Source organism: Pygocentrus nattereri, chromosome 3 (genome assembly GCF_015220715.1).
Source record: "Pygocentrus nattereri isolate fPygNat1 chromosome 3, fPygNat1.pri, whole genome shotgun sequence".
NCBI lineage: Eukaryota > Metazoa > Chordata > Actinopteri > Characiformes > Serrasalmidae > Pygocentrus > Pygocentrus nattereri.
In genome coordinates, this window is record NC_051213.1 from 264,403 (window position 1) to 274,402 (window position 10,000).

General features: G+C 45.5%; 1 protein-coding gene across 1 annotated transcript in view; it reads left to right on the forward strand.

Annotated features, from left to right (window-relative positions):
* The window catches only part of LOC108415082 (ankyrin repeat and fibronectin type-III domain-containing protein 1), an 83,847-nt gene that overhangs the window by 55,330 nt on the left and 18,517 nt on the right, over positions 1 to 10,000 (forward strand). Inside the window, exons 12-17 of the mRNA XM_037537291.1 lie at positions 840 to 1,052; positions 1,240 to 1,406; positions 2,290 to 2,440; positions 6,608 to 6,776; positions 7,543 to 7,709; positions 9,380 to 9,599. Of these exons, the coding sequence (XP_037393188.1) occupies positions 840 to 1,052; positions 1,240 to 1,406; positions 2,290 to 2,440; positions 6,608 to 6,776; positions 7,543 to 7,709; positions 9,380 to 9,599 (1,087 nt within the window). The remainder of the gene's footprint in view (positions 1 to 839; positions 1,053 to 1,239; positions 1,407 to 2,289; positions 2,441 to 6,607; positions 6,777 to 7,542; positions 7,710 to 9,379; positions 9,600 to 10,000) is intronic.

Consider the following 10,000-nt stretch of genomic DNA (forward strand, 5'->3'; position numbering starts at 1 on the left):
TGGCTAGCGTCATGTTGACTGAAGAGGGAGTGGGAGGATATTCCGACCACCCAGACAGACAGTTGATGGCCTAGCAAAATTTTGGCAACCACCAAATATACCATAACAACAGCCTAGCAACACCTTAGCAACCAACTGTGAGAATATAGCAATGGCCTAGCAAAACCTTAGCAATCGACAACGATACCATAACAACAGCCTAGCAACACCTTAGCAACCAACATGGTAAATATTGCAATGGCCAAGCAATCACCTATGATACTGTAGCAATGGCCTAGCAAAAGCATAGGAATCTCTGACAATATCACAGCAACAGCCTAGCAACACCTTAGCAACCAACAAGGAGAATATAGCAATGGCATAGCAAAACCTTAGCAACCGACAAGGATACCATAACAACAGCCTAGCAACACCTTAGCAATTGACAAGGATACCATAGCAACAGCCTAGCAACACCTTCGCAGACAACAAGGATACTATAGCAACAGCCTAGCAACACTTTAGCAATCAACAAGAATACTATAGCTATAGGATACCCTAGAATGCTAACTATTCTGTTATGTCGTCTAACAGATGTTGGCTATCATCATGTTGAGTGATGGGGGAGTGGGAGGGGTGGGAGGACCATCTTGGCCACCCAGAGAGACAGTCATCAATTAGGCTCTTAGATTCCCATCCACAGATGAAATATTATGTTTTCGGGAGAGCCCTGTAAAGCATCCTTGAGGATCTTATCTGCATCCAGTGTGAGGACAGAGGAACTGTCCACCTTTGCAAGGTTCACTTCAGCCAGAGGTCATCAGCTGTTCATTAACCCCCAGACTGTGTCTGTGTTGCAGGCTACATTGGGCACTCAGGACTTGGGGCAGGTGTATTTTGAGCCAGTGAGGGATAAGCATGGTAACGCCCTGCTAGTGCTGCTGAAGGAGGTGGAAGGATATGCTCTGGAAGGCCTGCGCTGGACTCCGCTCAGCAAACTGCAGATCCAGCGTAAATCCATCTCCTCTCCTGATGAACCTACTGCCCTCGACACCCTCCTCATCACCCTACATGTGAGTACACACTCAGACTTACAGAATATCTGGTTAGCTGTCAAATCAGCAGCGAGATTTAATGCAGCCCTGCCCAGCACAAGACCACTATTCATGGTTTATGGCCTCGCTGTTTGGAGAAATATCAAGTCTGGAGCTGTTACTGTCGTTTTCCTCTACTATTTTAATATACCATCTTGTGTTGTAGGAGAAGCTGGCATACCACAGACGCAGTAGGAAGCTGCTGGCCCCCGGGCTGTATCTGGGCTATGTGAAGCTGTGCAGCTCAGTGGAACAGATCAGAGTGCTGGTGCCCCACAAAATCCCCAACGTCTTCTGCCACGTCAAAATACGCGACAACAGCCATGTCTCCAGGTACAGAGGCATGTAGCGTATTACAGTCTGTCAGAGCGACTGTGTGGATCATATGAACATTATAGAGCTTTTTAAATGAAGCAGTAGAAGCCGTATCGCCCCCTACGCTTCCTGTAGTGTATTACAGTCTGTCAGAGCGACTGTGTGGATCATATGAACATTATAGAGCTTTTTAAATGAAACAGTAGAAGCCGTATCGCCCCCTACGCTTCCTGTAGTGTATTACAGTCTGTCAGAGCGACTGTGTGGATCATATGAACATTATAGAGCTTTTTAAATGAAACAGTAGAAGCCGTATCGCCCCCTACGCTTCCTGTAGTGTATTACAGTCTGTCAGAGCGACTGTGTGGATCATATGAACATTATAGAGCTTTTTAAATGAAACAGTAGAAGCCGTATCGCCCCCTACGCTTCCTGTAGTGTATTACAGTCTGTCAGAGCGACTGTGTGGATCATATGAACATTATAGAGCTTTTTAAATGAAACAGTAGAAGCCGTATCGCCCCCTACGCTTCCTGTAGTGTATTACAGTCTGTCAGAGCGACTGTGTGGATCATATGAACATTATAGAGCTTTTTAAATGAAACAGTAGAAGCCGTATCGCCCCCTACGCTTCCTGTAGTGTATTACAGTCTGTCAGAGCGACTGTGTGGATCATATGAACATTATAGAGCTTTTTAAATGAAACAGTAGAAGCCGTATCGCCCCCTACGCTTCCTGTAGTGTATTACAGTCTGTCAGAGCGACTGTGTGGATCATATGAACATTATAGAGCTTTTTAAATGAAACAGTAGAAGCCGTATCGCCCCCTACGCTTCCTGTAGTGAATTTTAGTGCTTTTGTTTTTATCTAAATTGTGCAAAAATGTGTTTGTATGTGTCAGGGAGGAGTGGCAGTGGCTGCAGTCTGTGTGTTCACTGGAAGACACAGTAGAAGTGTGTGCTGATGAGCAAAGTGCTCCACATCCCCTCCTACTGGAGTTACGCAATGCCGCTAAAGAACTGCTTGGACGCATTAATATTCCTAACAATCAGGTACACACATGCATGGGTACACACAAATACAAAATTGCCTGCAAATGTACTTCACGAACTGTCAATGTTCATAAAATAATCTGTGTTTGGTGTTAGATAGACAAGAGCAGTGGGGTAGACTAATACTTTCTGTTTTTATTTAGATTCAGCTTTGACTATTAAAACAAATACTATGATCACTTGCAAAGTAGCAAAGGGCCAAAAGGGGTAAAAGGGTCACTGATTGTCCAAAATGTTTAACTGGTTTGTGGCTTATACATCTATATTAGCATGTCAGTCATTTATTCACACATGCATTATATGGCCAAAAGTATGTGGACACCCCTCCTAGTTATTGGTTTCAAGCCACACCCATTAGTAACAGCTGTATAAAATCAAGCACATAATCATGCAGTCTCCGTAGACAAACACTGACAGTAGAATGAGTTTCACTGAAGAGCTCAGTGACTTTAAACATGTCACTATCTGTGGCATGCGCCCGACCCCTGGGCCCCGATGATGACGGCTGAGAGAGCCGGGAGGAAGGCGGGGCCCGGACGCTCAGCAGCGACGAACCTCAGAGGACGCTGGCGAGAGAGCCGTGAGTGTGGAATGGGTGGAGCGCCAAGGCTGAGCTCATCCGACGGACGGGAGTGATGGCGGGAGGAGGAGGACGACACTGATGCCAGCTACGAGAGGCACCAGAGGAAGGAGCAAGTCCCACTATGTTCGACCGAACTGCCAGCTGGGGGCGATAACGAGGAGGCAGAGCGCCGAGCTTTCGTTCCCTCTCAGCTCCGGTGCTCACGCTCATTCTCATTAAATACTGCCTCCAGTGTCCTTTTTGAGCCCGGGGTAGCACATGGCGTGCTACAGTGGTGCCGAAACCCAGGAGGAGGACACCAACGCATCGACGGAGTCTCCACTGCAGAAAGAGAAGCCATCAAGACCCTGGTCCACCTGCACCTGGCTGGCTGGTGGGAGCTGCAGGCTCTCTTCCAGGATACTGAAAAGCACTGGAAGCAGCTTGAGGAGCAGCAGGTGGCAACCGTTAAATGGTCAGGAGCCTGCTGGCGGAGCGGCAACCCTCAATGTGCGTGGGGGCAGGAGCCCCACCTCGCACCGCTCCTCAAGCCTCCAATCCCAGCTCCCAGGAGGACTGGAGCCCTTCTTCTATCCCCTTCTTTTCCTGCTCCAAAGACGCTTGGAATACGCTTCCCGTCCCCACTCAGAGGAGGTTTGGCGCCCCTTCTCTACCCCTCCCATCCCTGCTCCAAGAGGGCTCGGAGCTCATTTCCTTTACCCTCCCCCTGTTACGCAGCGAGGCCATTACGTTAGACCTAGGCGGCTGAGCTGCCAGCTGTTGGCAATAACAAGGAGGCGGAGCAGTGAGCTCTCCTTCCCTCTAGGCTCCATTGCTCACGCTGCCCTTAATGAGAGCCAGCTGATTCTCATCTGGCAGGCAGCCTGAGCACCTTTAAACAGAGCTGAGAGGGAGCAGAGCAAGAGAGGGACAAGCAGTGGCACAAGACTGAAAGAGCTGAAAAGCTCTAGGATGAGACTAAAAAGGCTGGCCAGCTTGAGCTACTGAAAAGTGGCCAGCTTAGTGTTGGTTGTGTTTACATCATTTATTTTGTGGGAAAATAAAAATAATGGCTGCTGCAATATTGAATCCTGCCTCCAACATTCTCCTTGAGCCCAGGTAACTGTAAGGTACTATTATTATGAAATAGAACTGTCTAGTAACAATAACAGCTCAGCTACAAGGAGGTAGATCATGTATTAGGGCTCTGTTCCAACACTCATTGCAGAGTTCCAAACTTGCCACTGGAGACAACAACAGTACAAGAAGTTTCATAAAATGGGTCTCCACGGCTGAGCAGCTGCACACAAGCCTAAGCCTAAGGGTGTAAAGCGCCACCACTGGACTCTGGAGCAGTTGAACCGTGTTCTCTGGAGACCCTTCTGGAGCTGAACCAGCTTCTCTGTCTGTCAGTCTGATGATGAATCTGGGTTTGGAGGATGTCAGGAGAATGTTATCTACCGGAATGCAGAGCCAGCAGTAAAGTTTGGTGGAGGAGGGATGATGAGCTGGGCTGTTTTTCAGGGTTTGGGCTCTCAGTTCCAGTGAAGGGTGATGTTGATGCTGCAGCACAAAGACATTTTACACAGATAAGCTTCCAGCTTTGAGTCAGCAGTTTGGGGAAGAGCCCCTGAGCACAAAGCAGCTCCCTAAAGACATGGAGTGACCAGTTTGGTGTGGAGGAACTCCAGTGGCCTCACAGAGCCCTGACCTCAACCCCACTGAACCCCTTTGGGATGAACTAGAACAGAGATTGAGATCCAGACCTTCTCATCCAATGTCAGTGTTTGACCTCACAAATTCCCACAGACACTCTCCAAAATCTTGTGGAAATTGTTAGTAATGCTCATGGTTTTGGAATAAGATTTCCAGTAATCTCATATAGGTGTGATGGTGTCCTCATACTTTTGGTCATATTACTGTAGGTATGTATAAAGTTATAAAGGATCAGATGTATTCAGTTCCCCATTATTATTTCCATATTCAGTTGCACTGGAAATTTAAATGCACTATAAGAGCTTTTAATTCAACACCGTTAGATCTCAAGTCACTGATTGCCTGGGATCTATCTTCCTTTAAGGCCAGATTTTCCCCCAAAGGTAGCCTCTTTGACTTATGTCATTATTTTTCTTTGGTAGTAAAATGAGCACTTGAACCTTTTACTGTCTACTTTGTAATTGTAATAGTGCGTGTATCAAAACAAGAATGCATTTTTATGTTGTAATAAATGAAAACGAAAATACAAAGTGATCCTAGAAGAGAGCCTTGTGGAACACAATTCTGCCCTTTTTTTGTTAATTTTTTTACAAAAGCTTTGCATCTGTGTAAATGACTATTTGTTAGAGTCTAAACAAGGCAAATATCATGTCTCTCATGCCAACTAGAGTTTCTGGTCTGTCGCGTAGAATATTGGGATTTATGTCAAATGCTGGTCGGAGGACAATAACAAATTGTTCTCTGTCTTTGTACTATGATTAGACCTAAATCCTGACTGAAATATTTCATGTATGTGATTCATGTGCTAGTATGAGCACAGCTGCTGAGCTACAGCTTTCTGTAAGACCTTAGAGATAAAGGGAAGGTTTGAGACTAGTCTATAATTGGACTACTCATAGGGATCAAGGTTAGGTTTCATGATCAAAGGTGGATAACTGCTAATTTGAGAGGTACTATTTTAAGTATTTAGATGTATAGCCAAGGCTGAGAGGAGAGTTTGCTATTGTTAACCTTAATTTCTGGTAGCATTTCTCTGGAAAAGTTCCACATTGATAGACTTTTAAAAAGAAATCCAGTGTAAAGTCCCAGCAGCCTGTAGATATAATGAGTAAGTACAACTGAGACGATTTCTTATTTGTGGCTAGTTCACATAATGAAAAAGAGTTAGAGATAAATTTATATTCTGGTTTCTGGGTAAAGCAAAGAATATCACTATTAATGGTTGCTGTGCCTCCTCCTTGAGCATAAGGGCTATGTTAGTAAGACCTAGGTTGAACCTAGGAGACAGGTTTAGCTATCATGTCGGCCCCTCCTGACCTTGGCTCTGGATCTATGGCGTGCATAGACTTTGGCGAGGGCAGAGGCTGAAGTGTTTCAAAAGGGCATTGCATCTATAATCTGGACATTTAGTTATGACATAGATTAATTGCCAAATAAGGGGAACGTGTTTCACAGTGTTGCACGTTGTGAAATGTAAGCTAATATAACTGTGTGTTTTGAAGTTGCCGCTGATGCTGCCATATGACATAAACTAAAACTAGCAGGCAAGAAATGTACAGACATGAGAAGCAGCAGTCGACGCCAGCAGAAGCCAGGTTTTACACAGGGGCATATTAAGCATTTAGAGCTCATCCTAAAGGGCACTATTCATTTTAAGACACAAGGGGCAGGGGCTCGAAACCCAACCTTGTACACGTCAGCGCTCTGGACTGTCAGTTACCCTCTACAAAAAGACTACATGCCTGATTACAAAAAGAAAGTGGTACCTGCCTACAAGGCATAGATGACATCCTGATCCTGAAGGCCAGGTTTACTCTGAAAAGTGACCCTAATTATCAAGTCCACGTCTCTCTCTTTTTCTCTCTCCTTTCTCTCTATCTTTCGCTCAGGCACAGGATTTCCGTGTGTATGTTCACGAGGTGATTGAACTTGGGGAGAGTGTGTCCTTCCTGTTGCTCCTCCCCCCATGTGAGGAGGTGTGTACACCGCCGGGACAAAACAACCCCTACTCCCCCCGATCCGGATTCTTCACCCTACCACTGCAGATCTTTGAGCTGGGTGAGAACACAAACTCACATACTTAGTTCAATTTAATGGAATGCCCAAAAAAACAGAAGATCCATGTATAATCCTTTAGAAATTCAATCAGGCATCAGACCTGGAGCCGCCTACCCAACATTAGTTCACCCCAATATAAGGCACATTTAATAATGCAAAAAAAGCACATTTTAAGACATGCCATTGATGTTACAAACTCCTTGCACCAGAAACTACAATGTGTTAATGTGTCGATTTCAATTTTTAGAACTAATACTTTGCTAGGGTTATGGTGATGTTAGCTAGTTAGTTGGGTTATTAGCAGGTATTTGAGTAATGTTCCATTGCATGACCCATCATGTATGATCGGTTACACTCTTGGGCCACAACACTGCAAAGTTCATGGCTTTGTCTGATTTAACATGCCTACATTCACTGATCAGCTACCAAGTCATTTTAGAATACAGATAAAGCAAATATCCATGGTGCTCTTTATTAGGTTAAAAGGCCTTTATTGTGACAAAGCTATGGACACAAAATCTGCCATGTTGCAATAAAGGCTTTCTAACGTAATGAAGAGTGTCAAGGATGTGCACTTTTCCCCCCAAACATTTGCACCCCACTCCATACAGCACTGCTTACATCCCTGTCAGTAGCACTCAGGCCTTATTGAACTCAGTCACGCATGGGAAAATATCACAAACACACTTATAACTGCACTTGCATTACTGTGTGGTTCAGTGTTCTCTCTGCTTCACCCCTCACGCCTCCTTCTCTCTCTCTGTAGTTCATTTTGAGGCTTACTGCCCCAGTTTTATCAGCCAGTACTGCCGTGCGTCCGCTGTTTTGGGGCTGGAATCTCTGATGTCCCAGCAGGCTTTGCGCGAAGCTTTCTCTGAGTCTGAGCTCCTCACAGCTAAACAGAAGCATCACAAAATCCAGGAGCTCTTACAGGTACTAGATTAACAGTGTTTATAAGTTTGTGGTTGAGCATGTTGACGTCATCATCTGTGAAGGTTCTAAGAGCTGGCCACCTCCTGAAACACTCCTAACCCCTAGGGTACCTCAGTACAAGAATTAATGTGTCTATTAATGCGTCTTCAAAGTCAGAGCTAATGAGAGCATCACCCAACATCAGAGGAAGGCAAACATAAAACAGCGTCCATCTGGTGTAAAATGTATTGAGGCTCCTGGTGAAGTCCTAGCTGAAGTATGCAAAGGTTGATCAGCAACATCTGAGATGATACTACCTGAGCCACCCTGGGGGTTTTAGGGAAACCAGGATTATGACTAACATGAGCAAAGAATTTCCAAGAAAAATATCAAAACCTATTCGTAACCTTTTCTGACCTCTCCAGTGTCTTTGACCCTTCTGCTCCAATGGTGGTGTACAGTCCACCCAAATATGTCAGCGCCAGTTCCATGGTGGAGTGATGGCTTGCTTAACTATGGTAGGTGAACAGTGTGAGCCTTTCCCCTGTATAGGGGTAAAACAGGTGCGTGTGCTGACACTTGGCACTTTTCAACATCTTCCACCTATCCATAAAGATCTTGAAGACAATGTTGGGTTGGACTTCAGAATGATGGCAACCTCAGAGGACTCCAAGGAACTACCAGACACCCCGGAGACTACATCCTTTAACTGCAGTGTTCAGATGGTCGTGCATGTGTAGCTCAGCTCATTCTCTGCACACCTGCCTGGTATCGTACTGAAGTTCCAAGCCAAGTACAGATGAACTGTAGCCATGAAGTAATGAAGTAATGAACTTGGTCAGCAACTATTTTCAGATGAGCAGTGCAGTTCAGATGTTCTTCAGTGGATACAAAGTGCCCTAGTATATGCGATAAAAGTGTAAAGCATCACACTGCCACCACCAGCAATCACTGTTCACACCAAACTTGTAGCTCACAAAAAACTTGTTTTTACACTGGTACGAGATAAAAGTACCAGTATCGGTCCAACCAGGCAACCAGGCTCAGCGGTTCAGTTTTGATGCTTCTGTTCCCACTGGAGAGAAGATTTCTTGTTCTTCTCTGCAGCCAGCATGTCTTTTGACTGTTGTATTAATATGTTTTGAGATGATGCTGTGCACATTGTTATTGAATTCAGGTCTGATTTGCCTGGTGACCCATATGTTTGCTTGCATGATTTTTGCCTTTCTCTTTTGATCCCTCTGATCCGCAAGCTGTTATGGTCCACAGGGTCACCCATCACTGACTGTTTTTTGCACCATTCTTGGTAAATTCTTGAAGCGATTGTGTGTGAAGCCCTGGATTGAGAATCTGAGAGATGTTAGAACTAGCATGCATCATCAGCTTCTGTAGTATCACTTACTGTAGGGCTTTACCAGAAACAGCAACAGGAAAGACAGTCCCTTTCTAGAGATGGACTGGCCACAATTATTTTTCTTAATTCTGATGATGCTGAATTTGTAGTGGCTTGGGTACCTCAAAACGTTCTGCCCTGTAGATCGCTGTATGGCCATCACCATGGCCGACAATCAGAAGGACGCATCACGGGAGGGGGACACTTATGGATGGTGGACTAAGTCAAACCAGCAAGCAGACCCTGTATTATATGTTTCTAGCACAGCAGTGCTGACTGTGTGAGTGTGTCTCTGCAGCAGATGGAGGAGGTTTGGCGGGAGGCTCGGTGGATGGTGGAGGTTCTTCAGTGTGCTCGCTATAAACAGCAGCCTGCAGGTGTGAGTCTTGGCTCCATCATCGACTTCACCAAAGAGAGCGTCCCTGAGAAAACACCCTCTACCTCCTCTCAGCCTGACTACCTGCCCTCACCTGTCCCCTCTCCTGCCTCCACACCACACACTAGCCGAAAACACCCTGGTGAGAAACTCCCTCTGCCCATCATTTTACTGACCCTTCCACAGGTCTGGGTGATGATCGTACTGGTCATTACCAAAATCAAATGCATGTCTGGTATATAAGATGACAGATCATCTACGTTTATCCTTCTGCTGCCTCCTCATTCTGTCATCTACATTTATCCTTCTGCTGCCTCCCCATTCTGTCATCTACCTTTATCCTTCTGCTGCCTCCCCATTCTGTCATCTACCTTTATCCTTCTGCTGCCTCCTCATTCTGTCATCTACCTTTATCCTTCTGCTGCCTCCTCATTCTGTCATCTACCTTTATCCTTCTGCTGCCTCCTCATTCTGTCATCTATCTTTATCTTTCTGCTGCCTCATCATTCTGTCATCTACCTTTATCCTTCTGCTGCCTCCTCA